This window comes from Globicephala melas, chromosome 14 (assembly GCF_963455315.2).
Source record: "Globicephala melas chromosome 14, mGloMel1.2, whole genome shotgun sequence".
Classification (NCBI taxonomy): Eukaryota; Metazoa; Chordata; class Mammalia; order Artiodactyla; family Delphinidae; genus Globicephala; species Globicephala melas.
In genome coordinates, this window is record NC_083327.1 from 7,550,890 (window position 1) to 7,567,350 (window position 16,461).

Sequence of the window (16,461 nt, forward strand, 5' to 3'; positions counted from 1 at the left end):
TAGAGTTACTCACCTTAAATTTTAATAAAACAGGTTTTTTAATAGTGGTTCATAGATTAAATGTCTTTGATCTTGGGTTTATTGTTGGGTACTTCTCAAATTTTTGGAAAGGATCAATGTTTCAATACTTTTATAAATACTATAGCTTTTCTTTTAAATTTTGTACTGGTTCATCAACTCCACGTCTTGATTACCATTTTCCCCCATTATTTAAAAATTCTTTATTATTCATTTTCCAGTGTCTGTATTGAGTGAGTTAAAATAAAGAATACAGTAAACAACAAGGTCATACTGCATAGCACAGGGAACTATATTCAATATCCTGCAAGAGACCATAGTGGAAAAGAACATGAAAAAAATTACATATATATATGTATAACTGAGTCACTCACTTTGCTGTGCTGAGTGACACAACAGTGTAAATCAGCTGTACTTCAATAAAAAAGGTAAATTAAAAAAAAGAAATGGGGATTAAAAACAATGAAGAGTAAAGTTTCTTAGCTCACTTTGTAGATAGTCGTGTAAATTGTGTTGTCCAATAAAACACCTTAGTGAGACTTTGTCCATAGTGGAAAGTATACTACGTATATTTGGTGTTTAAATTGATAACTTTTGGACCACTTTTAATATTTTATGTATCTATAAATCTTTTAGTAATTGTCTTTCACATGCTCTTTGTTTTACTACTTACTAGTGTCATTTATTGATATGGTACTTGGTATTTGTTTGGAAACACCAAGATAACACAACTAAAATGTATTCATGTATAAAATATATCCAGTCTCCCTAGGCATAGTGGACTTGCCTTCAACATTTTGTAGGCATTTTCCCTTCCGTGTCTTTATAGCTTTACCATTTGTGCTTTAGCTTTGGACTACACTTTGGACTAGAGGGAGGGGTCTTTGAACCCAGCTCACCTCACATCATCGTTTACTGTTACAACAGAAGAACAGAAGCTCTCCTCTCATTTTCTGTCCACCCATCCTCTGAATGTTTCCGATCTGACTTCCAGCTATTTGTTCTCTTGTTCTAGGGGCAGGGTGGAGGAAGGTGGTGGGTGCTGGTTTCCCTGCCTTTATTTTTATTCTCAGCCTTCCTTCCTGCTTTTCCACCTAATTAAAAAAATTATGTTCATTTGGGGACATCTTTTTTTTTTTTGCAGTACGTGGGCCTCTCACTGTTGTGGCCTCTCCCGTTGCGGAGCACAGGCTCCGGACGCGCAGGATCAGCGGCCGTGGCTCACGGGCCCAGCCGCTCTGCGGCATGTGGGATCTTCCCGGACCGGGGCACGAACCCGTGTCCCCTGCATCGGCAGGCGGACTCTCAACCACTGCGCCACCAGGGAAGCCCCTGGAGACATGTTTAAACTCTTTCCTCCTCTTTGAAACATGCTGCCTCACTCCCGCCTTTCATAAAAGTTTCGCCTTGTACCCTCTGACCCCCACAAACAACCCTCAACTCTGTTGTGCTCCTTTACTCGCTGGTTTGCTTGTTCACCAGTTAGCGTTTACCAGGCACTAGCTCTTACCTTCCTTTAGCAGCTGAATTTCTTGAGTAAGGTCTTTACCTGCTATTTCATTTCTTTACCTGACTTTTGCCTCTGCTAGCTCATTTTTATTCCCGTCACTCTGATGAGTTTGCGCTCACAAAGAGCACAGTCACTCCTGTGGCCACGCCCAGCTCTCCGCCCACCTCCGCCTTGGACTCCCTACTTCCCTGACACTCATCGCTGCCTCCTTGAAGCTTTTTCTTTAAAGTTACTATCCTCATCTTTTGTTTTGTTTTATTATTTAGGCGCTGTATTTTTTTTTCCTGTTTCTTTTTCTGCTTTTCCCTCCTGCTGGAGACTTGATACAGTTTTGTCTCTAGCCTTTTTGCTCTTCTGTCTTTCTCCATGTGGAAAACTCAGTTACTGTCATGGGTTCAGCCGGTATTTTTCAGTGTAGATGATTTTTCCCTCTCTTTCCAGTAGTGACTTCTATAGAGTTTCAGTTCTTCTTTTAGATTGTCTGTTCGACACTTTGGTATTCATGGATTCATCATGCCTTAAGAAACCTTGGATATCCTTGGCATGAAGTAATTGGTAATTTTCCCAAGTGTGTTTGGTAAGGCTGGAGTTACCCCGTTAGGTTGATTCCAAGGCACTGGAATTTCAACATGGTTTTACATTATCTACTCATATTTGTATATTGAAGAACTTCTGTGAAGTAATTAAAAACCTTGTTGCTGTGTGAAAAATGTTTTGCATAAAACATAGAAAGCCGACTGCTAATGCAATGATAGAAGTTAAGAGAAAGGAATAGATGTTACCCGGCATGGATTTTTTTTTTTTTTTTTTGCTAGATAACATGATGCATTTGCGTAGAATAAAGAACAGAATATCAGAATTAACAGCTGCTCTTTAACAGTATAAACAGAACCTCTAGCTGTTTCATATGGAAACGGGAAAAAAGGATTTATGAAATTGTTTCAGTGTTTCATTATGGAAAATCTTGCCCACAGTCATAGTAATTAATGTGTATGTTTGTAAATATTAAGATTGGTAGATGTCTATTTACCTGTAGCTTGGTACATCGAAAATTTAAATAATCATCTGGTTATCCAGACTGGCTTTCTTTTCTGTGCCTTTGTATTCCATCAGTTCTTAATTTTTTCGTTGTTTCTGTTGCTTTCCATTTTCCCCCCTTTTCTCCGCATGTTCCAATATACTTGTAAAATTCCAAAAATACGGCAGCCATAGGGAGTCTAACTTAAGCTAGTGTGTGGAAGTTCCAAGGTAACATATGCAGGTACTAGAAGGCAGTGCTTTTCAGCATTTCAAGCTGCCCCAAACTGAAATTGATTGCCTTGGAGAGTAGTCAGTTTACCATCACCGGGTGGTTTGTGCCAAGGCTGGACGAGCACCTGGAGGTGTGTAGCTGGGCTTCAGGCATTGGGTGGCAGGTGGGGAGAAGTTTGGACGACTGAAGTCTCTTCCATGCTTGAGATTCTTTGATTGTATGCCCGGTCCTCTTTGGTTACCACAGCAGTTCAAAATACATTTTCATTATCTGTGTTAGAATAAAGACGGTGAATCACAGTTAGAGATGTGATTCAACTTTTTCCAAAAGTCAAATTCCACCCCAGAGGATAAAAATGTTCTGAACTCTTCGGTAATTCAAAAGAATGTGACAAGATTATTGGGTTAAGTCTGAAAGACGGGTTCTAAAAATGTTTTGGACGAACTTTTTTGCCCTTCATATTTTCTTTCATAAAGAGAAAATCACTAGCTAAATAAATAGGTATAGATTTCTATGATAACCTTGTCATTCCCGGAAAAACCTACTGTAAGGTAACTTGGTGTAGCCTTTAGTTTAATTTGGCAATAGATGTGTCATAGCGTTGACCTGCTTGTCTTAATTTAAACTTTTGATTTTTCTTAGAAAAGGGTTTTTCCTAAGGAAGCTACTAACATCATGGATTTCTGGCTAATCTTCCTCAGTAAGCTTTGCTGTATTCTGTCACCTCAGCTTGAATTCCTGATCAGGCCAAATCAGGGAGGATAGGCAAAAGGGACTTGATAGTTACTTTACTCTGTAGGTAGAAAAGCAACTAAAATGACAGGTACTTTTTATGTTGTGGTCATGTTGTGTGCATCCTCAGTGGTAAAATTTGGGTGTAAAAGATTTAAGAGTTGGGGATAAAAGTGCCTGAATACACTGAAGTTTTCTCCTCTTTCACTTTCTGACATAGTACGTTTTGGATGGAGTTATGATAAATTTTATTCTCTAGAAGCGTATTAATTTTGTGAAATGAAACGACTTGTAGTTGATGTTAAGTTCAGCCTCCTGTGAGCTCCCTCTGCCGTCTTTAAAAAAATGGAAACTGGGAACTAGAGTGTTGTTAGGCGATCAGAACTGAAATTTTCCTCGAATCATGCGGTTGTGCAGGTTTGTTTTACTTGGAGCAGGATCCAAGGATGTATCACATTGATCCTTTCTCCGGGCCTGGTGTTAGCTCTTGGTGAGTAATTAAATTGTCAGTTCCTTGCAAAAAATGGCATTATGGCACCGTCTTAAGTCTTCAGGTGCAGGTGAGATAAGGTATTATGTTTTCCTGGGAGTTCTGCAGAGGAGAAAGATGCATTAAATAAAACATATTATTAACAGTAATCTTACCTGTGTTTTTAAATGAGGCTACTAGCACATGTAAAACACTGTAACTGGCTCATTATCTTTCTGTTTCCCAGCGGTGGTGTAGATGTGTCGCGGCTGTTATGCGGTCGTCTGGAGCCACTGCAGCCCTCTTTTGCTTGATGTTTGCATGATCTGTCTTCTTTCGTGCTTTTATGTTTGACCTGTCTCAGTCTTGAAATATAAGAGGTTTCTTTTAGACAGGAAATGCCTGTATGTGGTATGCTCTTCCAATATGTAGTTTCAAATTTTTTGTTTCAGTGACTTTTTAAAAACTAGTTTTTTAGTATCGTGTTTCCTTGTTTGAATTTCCTTTTTCAGTGACTCTTACCTGCCTGTTGGGTCTTCATTGCCTGACTCTATTATTTGTCACTTTCTCTTCGATCCTTTTCATTACTTTTTTTTTTTTTATTAAAATTTTTTTCTTCTTTTGCTTCTCCAGTTTTCTTAGACCGTTGTTTGCTGTGTTTATTTGTTCTGGTCATCTATTTGATTTCATATTCATTTCTGAAATATTTTTTTCTTTTATTTCTAATTCTTTTCCTGAGTTCTCGTTTTAATTCTGCATGTTTCTAATTTCTGATTTAGTTGTTCTTTCATAACACCACGTCCTTAAACTCATTTTACATATTCTTTCGTATTTTGTATTTATGTCTTTTAGCTTTAGCTTAGAATTAGTAGGCTACCGTTTTGATCTGTTTCCTGGGTGTATTTGTTCTCGTGTGGCTTCACTGTCAGAGACATTGTTCCACGTCTTATTCTTCTTTTCTGATAACTTTAATGAGACTTGACCTTGATTTGTTTTCCGTTGATCATCTTTATATGACATGGGTTTTTCATTACCTTTAAAAGGAACTCATATTCAAGATAGCTTTTCTAACCTCACAGACCTCTCTCTTCTGTTGTTTTCACATGATGTTTAAAAAGTAAAACCACTTGTTTTCTGAGATGATCGCTCTGTTCCCTTCTCCCACTTTTATCTGGACCTTCTCGTCCTTTATCTCCATTATTTCTGTCCTGCTCCGTTTTGAATTACTCAGTGTAGGGCCCTGTCCTGGAAGGGAGATCTGATGGTTCCTCATGGGAGCGCCTCCCCATTCCCAGCTTCTTGCACTTCCTTGCTCTTCGGGTGGGTAAAATCCCTTTCAGCTTCATCTGCTTTCTTCACGTTGGTTCACAGCAGTTTCCAGTTTGTATTTCTCCACTGTCTTAGTGTTCTGTTCTCAGATCCATCTGACACCTCATTAGCTGCAGGCAGGTCTAGTGGTCATTATGCCTCGTCCTTACCTGATGGCATCTCGGGATTTGTGGGGATCCTCCATCACCAAATTTCAGTGTGAATATTGTGCATGGGTTTTGGTGTTTTTAATCTAGTACTTCTTTTTCTTTTTTTTGTAAGAGCTTCAGAAACTGTCACTGCTGTTACAGAAGTGTAATAATAAAACTGTCACTGCTGTTACAGAAGTGTAATAATAATAATGACAAATAATAAATATTATTTGTCATTCCCATGACAAATAATATTTAATAGAGTAAAATTGTCATTAAAAAAGCTAATTTGAAGCTCTCCATGATTTAACCACATTTGACCTGTATATGTTAGAACATTGTTTAACCTCTCAAGGTTTTGACCCTTAGATAAATTTCCATAGGGCTTTATATAAACAGACACATAATAAACTTTCAGTTCACAATTCTTGGTATACACTTATTCAAGAGACCCCTGGTCAAACAACTTTTTTCTTATTTTGTGGGAGGACTCATTATAATTCCATCAAACTGATGAAATTTCTCAAATTGTGGCCTCATGTACACATTTAACTTTTTTTTTTAATTGTGTATCCATTTTACAGATTTTCTGCAATGGCCCATATTCTCATTGTATTTTTTAATTTTATTTATTTATTTATTTATACAGCAGGTTCTTATGAGTCATCAGTTGTATACACATCAGTGTATACATGTCAATCACAGTCGCCCAGTTCAGCACACCACCACCCTGCCGCTTTCCCCGCTTAGTGTCCGTACGTTTGTTCTCTACATCTGTGTCTCAGTTTCTGCCCTGCAAACCATTTGACTGAGATTCAACTTATGCCACCTCCTTGCCAGGATCGTTAAATGTGTCCTCAAAGAAGCAGAGTAAGGTGGCAGCACAGTGCTGGGTTTATCTATTACCTGATGTGCAGAGTGAGGTGAAGAAAGAAATGTGATACTGTCTATAGCAAAATTTAATCTGTGAAGTTTAATAGGATGTTTGCATTTTAAACAATCCACTGGGGGAAAGGTCACATTTATTTTGGATCTGAATGTGCACGATTGTGATTTTTCTCTTGATTTTATTGTTTTTGAGGTTACACTTTTAAAAATATCAGTAATGCTTTTTAGAGTTCCCTTTTCCTAGTGACTGGCTATAGTTCTTGGCTCAAGTCACTCATTAACCCTATTAATTCCGTACTATCTAGGTGGGACTGAGTGTAACCAAAGAAATCACAAGCTACTTGAAGATAAGGGCTTCTATCCCATAGGCAGTGCTCTACTGGGTAGGAAGTTGTTGAGTGGCAGTGAATGTAGAATACCTGTGTGAGTGGATCATGTGGGAACAATTATTGTTAATTTCATTGCACACAGTATTTTAGAGGCGAGGTTGCTTCTCTTCCTGCTTTGTGTGAATGTAAGATGATCGAGAATAGCAGGTGTGGTCAGGGCGCTGGCCTGGGACTCTGTAGACCTGGGCTTGGGGTTAGGCTTTGTTGGCTAAATGACGGGCCATCTTCAGCAAGTTACTTAGTAGTGGCTCCTTTTTTTCCCTTAAAAAAAAAATACCCTCAGTGTCTAGTGATATCATAAGTTCTAAACATATCTTTTAAATGTCTCATTACCTTTTTGACAGTGACCTTTATGTATTAATTTCTAAAAGCATGCAGCAGTGTGCAGAGGGCCTTCTGGGCAGAAAGATAGAAAACGTGTCATATTTGAGAAAGTAAGGTAGTTATCGGGTGCAGTTGTTGTATGTGCATAGGGGGTGAAGGTGGAAGTTGTAGGCAGGGGCTGGTTTGGCCTTGATCCTGTGAGGGATGGGGGATGGGGAGAGGGACAGCCTACGAGCTCTTAACGTGTTCTCAGTTGAAGAGCGACACCTAACGTTATGTTCCTTTTAAGAACATAAATCCGAGGGGCTTGTTCCTGCAGTGGCCTAGGCAGTGGGTGACTAGATCTTCAGCTGAAGTAGTGGCAATGAGGTTGATTAACGGGATAAATCTACAAAAATATTAAAGTTAGAATCACAAAGACTTCTGACAGAAGGGGCAAGAGTCCAGATGACTCCTGAGCTGGGCCTTAAGCACCTAGGACGAAAGTAGTGGTTTATCCCTGGACTTCAAATCGTATGATTTCATAGTAAGTAGAGATGACAGAAGACTGTAATGTGAAACTTTTCCAGTTTTGTCATAACAATGTTTAATTTTATTGCTTAAAAAAAAATTCATTCTCTGAATTTGTAGCAACTTAGCCAATGCTGCAACTTATGAATCAAGATCTGAGAATATCTAGAAATTGTGAAAAATAGGAAAACTGGTACCTCTGATTCCACATCATCATTTAACAATTTTAATGTTTAAATACGTGTGGTTTACTTACTTTGTTCTTAAAAACAACAATTAAAACAGAAAGAGATCAACTCCCCTAAAACGCAATTTCATGAAAACTGAAGGAATGGACTCTGTATTAAATATTTCCAAAGAGCTCCTGAGACCAAAAACAGTGGCCCTTCTTTTCCAGCAGCTGGAACCCAAAAGATCTTGAAACCAGTCCTGAAAAGCTTGCTCCTATGCAAGAAATCCTGGTGGCTTTTGAGAGGAAGATAGAGAACTATTCTGGGAAATTTCAAGTGGTAGTAGAGGTGAGTCACTGACGTGAAGAATTGCCAGGGACTACAATTTCTCTGTTTAATTATGAGGTTTTAAAATATATACATACACACACACACACACACACACACACGCACGCACGCACGCACGCATGCACGCACGTTCAGCTAAGGCAGTTTGAAATGTTAGTCTTTGTGTTCTACAAATTTTAATGAATAGAAAATAGAGCAAGTGGTGCTCCCTCTCCCGCACAAAACCACATACATGGAAATCTTAAGAAGCAAAAACTAATAGTTGAAAGTTTAATGATGTCATCTTCAGCAACAGTAATGAAGGTAATGATACTGGGAAAACACCTGGCATGTAAATGCCATATTTATATTTTGAATGTATTCTGACTGTGAGATATTCTTGGATGGGATTTGTTAAATGTATTAATTTTATTCGATCATAACGTCTCGGATTGTCAGGAGACCCTGTTCTCTTAGTGGAGGTGGAGGGCCCTAGTGAGAGGAGGTCTCCTTGCTCTGAGTCACATGCTGCTTGGATCCCTGGCTAAGCTCCCTCTGGATGTATTTTATTTAGGAACAGTGTAGGATTAATGAAGCCCCCCTCTAACTCTTTTATTGTGTTGGGGAGTGGGAAACATATGGACACGGTACAAACATCAAAGGGTACAGAAGGTGTAAAATGGGTGGTCTCCCTCCCATTTTTGTCCCTCAGTCATCCAGTGTCCCTCTGTGGGAACAAGCCTGTTTCCAGTTTCTTGTATATTCTTCCTGAGATGTTTTATGCATATATACAGACACACAGGTGATACACATTTTTAGCTATTTTCATATCCTTACACAACAATCTTTTGACCTGGGAGTAAGAGTCTTCTCTCTCCCACCCCCGTCTATTTCTCAGAAAATGGGTAGAAGTGTTTTAATTTACATAGTTTTTTACCTTTTTTTCCTCCAGATTTAGCATAGACCTGTAGCGTATTTCCATGACATGCTAATGTGTAAGATTCTATTGATTATTTTGATGTTTTGCATTTTTGCCATTGGGAATTTAGAAGATCTAATTGCCACATTGTAACCTAGTCATTTGCAACAAAGCAATTAGTAATCTCAGTCCTTTGTTTTGTAGCTGTTATTCTTTTTTTCCACTTATTCCATTTTTAAAAATAGCCAGTAAACCCCAAAGGGCAAGTCAGTATACACATAAAAATTTATGAAAACTATGCAGATAGCTTCCTGAAACAGTCCATTAATGTGGGTTTCAGTTTGCTCATAAATGGTTGTTGCTGAGAGAGAGAAAGTACAGGAGACGCTCCAGGGACACTTGGGGTAGGTGCTGAGCAAAGGGGAGGGCGCACAAGGTGAAGGAGAGAGGAGGCCCAGGCGCCTGGCTCCTAAACACAGACCCAGGCCCTGGGCTGGACTGCGCTGGGTGTGCGGGCTAGGGCAAATAGGAGCAGCCTGCCCTGGAGTAGTGGCTTCACGTAGTTACATTCCACACCCCAGGAGTTTGGAAGGTTAAAGAAAAGAAAAAATGTGACAGATTTTATTCTCAGGAGAATGAATCATTGAGTTGGAACTTCTGGTGGCCTGTTACTTATCTTGTCTTTTATTATTTCCTGATATTGACAATGACAAACTTGGGCACACTTTGTTTCTGTATGTTCCTGTTGCCTTTTATCTTTGCATTCATTTCATGGCCCTTTTTGCAGTAAAACTGTTTTTGTGTGCTGCTTAATTACCATGTTTTTCCACTGGAGATGCCCCATTGACATAAAACAATGCCTTTTTTTTTTAAACATACACAGTAGTGTTACATAAAAATAAAATTTCTTATTACATTTGTTTGCTTATTGATTATGCCTTTTAAAAATCTATTCCCACTTTTTTTTTTTTTTTAGTTTTTGGGTATGTTTATTAAATTACACAATCCAATAACTAAATGCCAATTAAAACTTTAAATTGACAACCTCAGTTCTCTTTAGTCTCTGTAAAACGTTAAAAAGTTTAGAACTCTTTTAGAATATAAGATTTATTGTTTTCTTTGTTTTTTTTTTTTTTTGTGGTATGCGGGCCTCTCACTGTTGTGGCCTCTCCCGTTGCGGAGCATAGGCTCCGGACGCGCAGGCTCAGCAGCCATGGCTCACGGGCCCAGCCGCTCCGCGGCATGTGGGATCTTCCCAGACCGGGTCACGAACCCGTGTCCCCTGCATTGGTAGGCGGACTCTCAACCGCTGCACTACCAGGGAAGCCCAGTTTTATTGTTTTTTAGTGCAAAAACTGGGACTGGGTGATATGTTGTCTACTTAGAAAGTTTCAGAAATAGAAATGCTTCATCTTCATTAGATTGTGATGACAATGTGTTTAGCCCATAGAGGCTTTTCAGCATTTTGATTCAAACAGTATTTTTAAAAATTGAATCTCAAGTGATGTGTGAGGCTTTGGGCAACTGTTGTTCTGTGTACTGGATTGTGGGGGAGAAACTGAAAGCACTCAGGTTATGAGGACAAGTGCTTTTAATAGTGGGCTTTGGGATTCTTAAGTGTGTCCTATTATACCATTTCCAGGTGAAGCCTTGCTTTGCGGTTATAATGGTGGTGGTTTTGGATGAAGATCGTTCATTTATATACAATATAAAATTCATCTTTCTAGGACCATATAAAGTATAAAAGGAGGACAGATTGAATTTAATAGGCATAGTAAATAACAATTTTTAAATATGTCCTGCCTAAATGGCATTTATCATAACTGCGGAGTACACATTTCACTTATTCTTCAATATATTAATATATTTTTTCTTAAAGTAAAAATGAATGTTGACTTTGTATTTCATCTATTCTTACAATGGTTTGTCAAGAATATCAATACATTTCTGCTCACTGGATGCTTGCCTTGTTTTTAAAAAATCAGTTTTGAGATGAAGTATAGTTTACTATGTAAATAAATATCTCTTTTAAAATATTTTTAAAACTCTGTAACTGATTCCTTGAATTACCCAGCAGGGAACCTCTTTGTGCTTGTTTCCTCATCTGTAAAATGAAAACTGAGCCGCTAAAGCAAAGAGCCTGGTGTTCATGAGCCCTGCGTGACATGGTCCCTAGTTCCATTGGCTGCAGCCTGAGGTGTCTAGACTGCCAGTGGCCGATGTTGGTTCTGTCGAGTTTAATTCTAATGGAGACTCCTGGGCGTGTTACTTAACATCTTGCAGCTTCAGTTTCCTTTCCTGTCAAATTAGGGTAATAATACCTAAATCAGGATTTTAAAAACTTTGAAATGGCATATATATAAGCAATTTATGTATTATAATATATATGCAATTTATATATTATATATAATACATCTAATTTATAATACTATATTATTTATATATATTAATAAGATATTGAGGCTAATGCTTGTTATTGTAGCTGTTAGGCTGTTTCATTATTTTCTTCTGCCAATTACCAGAATTTGCTCTTAAGTCCAATAGAAAAAATTTTCACGTGTTCTGTAGGGCCCTTGCCTGTAGTGTCTTGACACTCTGAGGACAGGTAGTTTGTACCACACTCCTGTCACCTCCCAGGAATGCCAGCTCCTGTTGTTTTTTTCTCTTCACTCTAACCATCTCCAGTGGCTGAACCAGTTTCATCTCCACTAATCCTTTCATTGCAGACTTTCCTTCCACCCTACTCTGTTCTACTTTTTAGAAACTTAGAAATTATTTGAGCTTACTAGTGTCTTCCTTCTCCTTACAAAATGATCTCTCTACATCCGTGATGTTATTGAATCCTTGTTTCCCCCAGTCCCAGCTAACAGAGACACGCACACACACACGAGCACCTGCGTCAGGTCACTTTTTGGCAGTGGTCTGCTGTAGAAATGGCTCATAATTTCACATCACTTCTCCCTTTCAGATTTTATACCTTTTTTCCTCCTGTCTAACTGTGATGGATAGCATCTGTAGAACAAAATTAAATAATTTGGTACAATGTACATGTATGCCTTGTTCTTAATTTTTTATTTTGCCAAAATAAAATATTAATGACCTATATTAAAGAGAATATTTATATAAAATGTATAGAGTCATATTTATTGAAATAAGATAATATCACTGATTGTAAGAAACAACTACATTTTATGGACTAATTAGAAAAAAATGATCACTTACAAGACACGATCAGTTGTAAGATGCATTTCTACTTCATGAATGTTATAATATGAAGAAAAATGTAACTTTGGATCAATGAGATATGGCAGGTATAGCAGATACTGTTTTTAGTCTTACTAAATTTCTGTTAAAATTTTTATGTACTCTTGTTTGTGTGTTAGAAACTTCATGTTTTCTTATTTTTGTAGTTTCTGTGAGCTGTATCTAAGTTACTTTTTGCTTCATTGCATATATTATGCACACTTTCTCTTGGTCTCGTTCTTTCCAAATATTTGATGCCTTTATGATGACGTGAGTTGGTCGTCTCTACTACTGAATTCCCACGTGCCCCCGCACAAAGATGTGGCGTCATTGAATGCTTGCGATGGAAAACAGTCTTCCTTTTTTCAGGAAGGGTTAGCAGTCCTGAAAGTCTCTCCGCTCTTCTCCCCACTCAGAGGATTGTTCCGTAGCCCTCCTCACACTGACTGACTCCATGCTACTGTGCCTCATGACACGGGGGAGCCCTTGGCCTACTCTCTTCTCTCCAGAGCTAAATAGCAAAACATTTTCTTGTTTTTCAGCTTACTATCCCTTAATGTTTCCCAGCCCTTTATTACTTCACTTTCTCATTATCTCTAGAGGAATGACTTAGAAATCTCGTGTACCCTGAAAGAGTTCTTATGTTGAGGTCGGGTGGTGTAGGTATCCAGAAATGGGTTTACATGAGTAGCTTGCATAACTTAGAACTCTCAGTTGGGAGAAAAGTCACTGTATTTTTTTATCTGAAGGAAGGTGGTTCTGTATCCCCTTGAGGGCTACAACCCAAGGATGACATCTAGTGATCTGTTAAGCCTGGATTGTCTTCTTAGGGACACGGGGTGGGGGGTGTGTGTTTAGGAAATCAGGGGAAAAAGGAATTTTAAAAGCAGATCTTTCAACCAGTTAAAACATTTTAAGGAACTTAAGCTCCCTGAAAATGATGTAAAATAGTGATAGAGTAATGTTTTGTTTGTAAATGTTAGTTCAGTTTCTAATGTAATAGAACATCCTGGAAGTACTCTTTGGTTAGTCCTTACTCATAGGTGATCCAGAAATTTAAGTTAATAATCATTTCAACCAGTTTAATTATCTTATGCCTCCTTAGCAATTGTTCTTACTCTTGGGGTTGATAGATTTTAGGGAGAGTCCTGTGAACTCCTGAACTTGTATGTAAAATTTGGCCATTAGGCACAGTTTTTTGGTAGCGAGAGGAGGATCCATAGCTTTTGGCAGAATCTTAAAGAGATGAATAACCCCAAAGAAGTGAATCCACTTCTGTTGTGTTCTAGGGCAGCCCTATTTCTGCCTCACTGCTCTCCATTGTGGCCTTGGTTGTAAATCATGAAAACCTCAGAGTATTTTGAAGCTCAAAACAAAGAAAATTTGATCTTGACTTATTGGCCTTAGAAATGGCAGTGTTGTTCAAGTGGTACATTTAAAACAATAGTAATACCACGAACTGCCAGGGAATCCACTTTTAGGAAGTAGTGAGTGTAAATGAAGGTGGTATTGTAGTCACAGAAAAAGACATTCGAAAACTGCAGATCCACGTATGTTGAAGACGTGTGAAGGATTAAAACTATGCTTCTGTTTTGAACTTGAATAATTAATTTCATAGTTGTGATTTAAATTATTTTTCTAAAGAATATGTATTGGAAATGATAAATGTCTGGTGTTTGTATGTATGTGTGTATAGGAATTACTTTTTAATATTTATATGAGTAATGAAAATATGTGATTTTTTTATTATAGTGCATGCAAGATATGGGAAATACTAAAGCAAGACTACTATATGAAGCCAATCTTCCAGAGAACTTTCGAAGACCACAGACAGATCAGTATCCTTTAACATTTCTTTATTGTGGGGTTTAAAAGAATCAGCTCATTTTTATAGTTCATATTTTAACTTTGTATTGAATATTTAGGAAGATGTGACCTTTATCATACTGTTGTTCATGAAAAATAGAAATTGATTTGCCCTGAGCTATGCTTTGTATATGGTAAGTTTTTAATAGGAATCTGGTAATACATGATCTATATAGTATTTTTATGTAATTATTATTAAGTATAAAATATTACAACTGATTCCTTTTTTTTTTTTTTTTTTTTTTTTTTTGCGGTATGTGGGCCTCTCACTGTTGTGGCCTCTCCTGTTGCGGAGCACAGGCTCCGGACGCGCAGGCTCAGCGGCCATGGCTCACGGGCCCAGCCGCTCCACGGCATGTGGGATCTTCCCGGACCGGGGCACGAACCCGCGTCCCCTGCATCGGCAGGCGGACTCTCAACCACTGTGCCATCAGGGAAGCCCCAAACTGATTCCTCTTGATTGATCTCCAACTCTTGATTGGAGCATATATGTTGTTTATTACTTTAGACTATTATTAGAGGTTTGATTTGTGAGCATCTTGAGTACTTTTTGAAAAATCATTTCCAGAGAAGTTTCCTTTGAATATTTATTTATTTATTTGGCTGCATCGGGTCTTCGTTGCGGCACTTGGACTTCTCTCTAGTTTTGGCGTGTGAGCTCTAGAGTGCACAGGCTCAGTAGTTGCAGCGCATGGGCTCTCTAGTTGTGGCGCATGGGCTTAGTTGCCCCATAGCATGTGGGATCTTAGTTCCCCGACCAGGGATTGAACCCGTGTCCCCTGCATTGGAAGGCGGATTCTCAATCACTGGACCACCAGGGAAGTCCCTGGAGGAATTTCCTTTGATCACCTTTATGTGGTAATTATGTTTATGTGAAGCAGTTGACAGACAAATCCCATACTTGGTGGACGTGGATGGTGGCAGGGATGTGGGGTCATGTCACTGCTGACCTTCCGTGGGTCACAGGCTGCATGGCTCTCTTTGCTTTCACATCTGACCTAATGAATGAGGGGAATATTTTCTCACAGGCATTTTAGTGAGGATTTTTTTTTTCACATGTTAAAGAGAAATCGTTTGATTTTATAGGGTTCCTCGAACTCATATTGAAGTTTGAGAAAAAGCTCATCAGAATAAGATTATCTAATTGACTGTAGGTATATGTGATTTTATCCAAAGGTGATTTTTGTGATTTTGGCAATATAATGTAGTTTCTTAAAGATCAGTTGTGTACTGGACTCTCCTGGTGATCCAGTGGTTAAGAATCTGCCTTCCAATGCAGGGGACGCAGGTTCGATCCCTGGTCGGAGAACCAGGATACCACGTGCCGGGGTGGGGGGGGCAACTAGGCCCGCGTGCCACAACTACCAAGCCCGCATGCCACAACTCGAGAGCCTTGCGCCACAACTACCGAGCCCACGCTCCACAACTAGAGAGCCTGTGCGCCACAACTAGAGAGGCTTGCGCCACAACTACCGAGCCCGTGTACCACAACTAGAGAGCCCGCGCACTATGCAGCTCTCACGCCACAACTAGAGAGCCCGCACACCACAACTACTGAGCCCGTGTGCCACAACTTGATAGAAGCCCCCATGCTGCAAGGAAGAACAGAGCCCACGCACCACAACGAAAGATCCCACATGCCTCAACTAAGACCTGACGCAGTCAAGTAAATAAATATTTAAAAAAAAATTATGTGTAGCTTAAAAAAAACAAAAAAAGAACAGGTACTACCCATGTGTATACTAAAACAGTTTGTGTGACCAAACAATGAAAAAAATTGATCTTTTCTCAGAGATGCAGTCCATTATATATATATTTTTTCATATTTGTATAGAAACCTTTTGGGTTATACTCAAGAAGTTAGTATTTGTCCTGTTCTGTTTCTGCTTCCTCCACCTCCTTCCCACACATTTAGCAGTCTGATATCCCAGGCTATTTTTATTATAGCAAGATCCTGGGGTAGGAGTGGGTGGTACATTTCAGGCATAAAAAATTGTGTGAGCAGAAGTATGAAGGTGTGAGGACACTTGACATTTTAAAGTTTTGATATGACAAGATTTAAGTTTCGTGGGCCAGTGGCAGATGAAGCTCATTTTTCCAGATTGTGAAGGGTTTTCAGTACCATATAGAGCAGCATATAGGTAGCATATAGAGCAGTACCTCATTTCATTGGCCCAAAGGATTGAAAAGCCATGAAGAATTTTGAGGCAGGAGAAACATTAGAAATATTAGCTTCTACCACAAGGAAGATGAGTTGGAGGAGGTCGTGGAGTCACAGAGGGCATGTAGAATACTAGTACAGCCCTGAGGGGAGCAGTGATGAAGAGATGAATTACGTGGGAGACTTGGGAACAGGCAGGAGGGAATTGGGGAGACTGGAAGGG

General features: G+C 39.0%; 1 protein-coding gene across 4 annotated transcripts in view; it reads left to right on the forward strand.

Annotated features, from left to right (window-relative positions):
- The window catches only part of SMAP1 (small ArfGAP 1), a 149,524-nt gene that overhangs the window by 52,291 nt on the left and 80,772 nt on the right, over window positions 1-16,461 (forward strand). For all 4 annotated transcript variants that reach the window (XM_070043523.1, XM_030859221.2, XM_030859222.3 and 1 more), the window contains exon 3: window positions 13,964-14,049. In XM_070043523.1, the coding sequence (XP_069899624.1) occupies window positions 13,964-14,049 (86 nt within the window). The remainder of the gene's footprint in view (window positions 1-13,963; window positions 14,050-16,461) is intronic.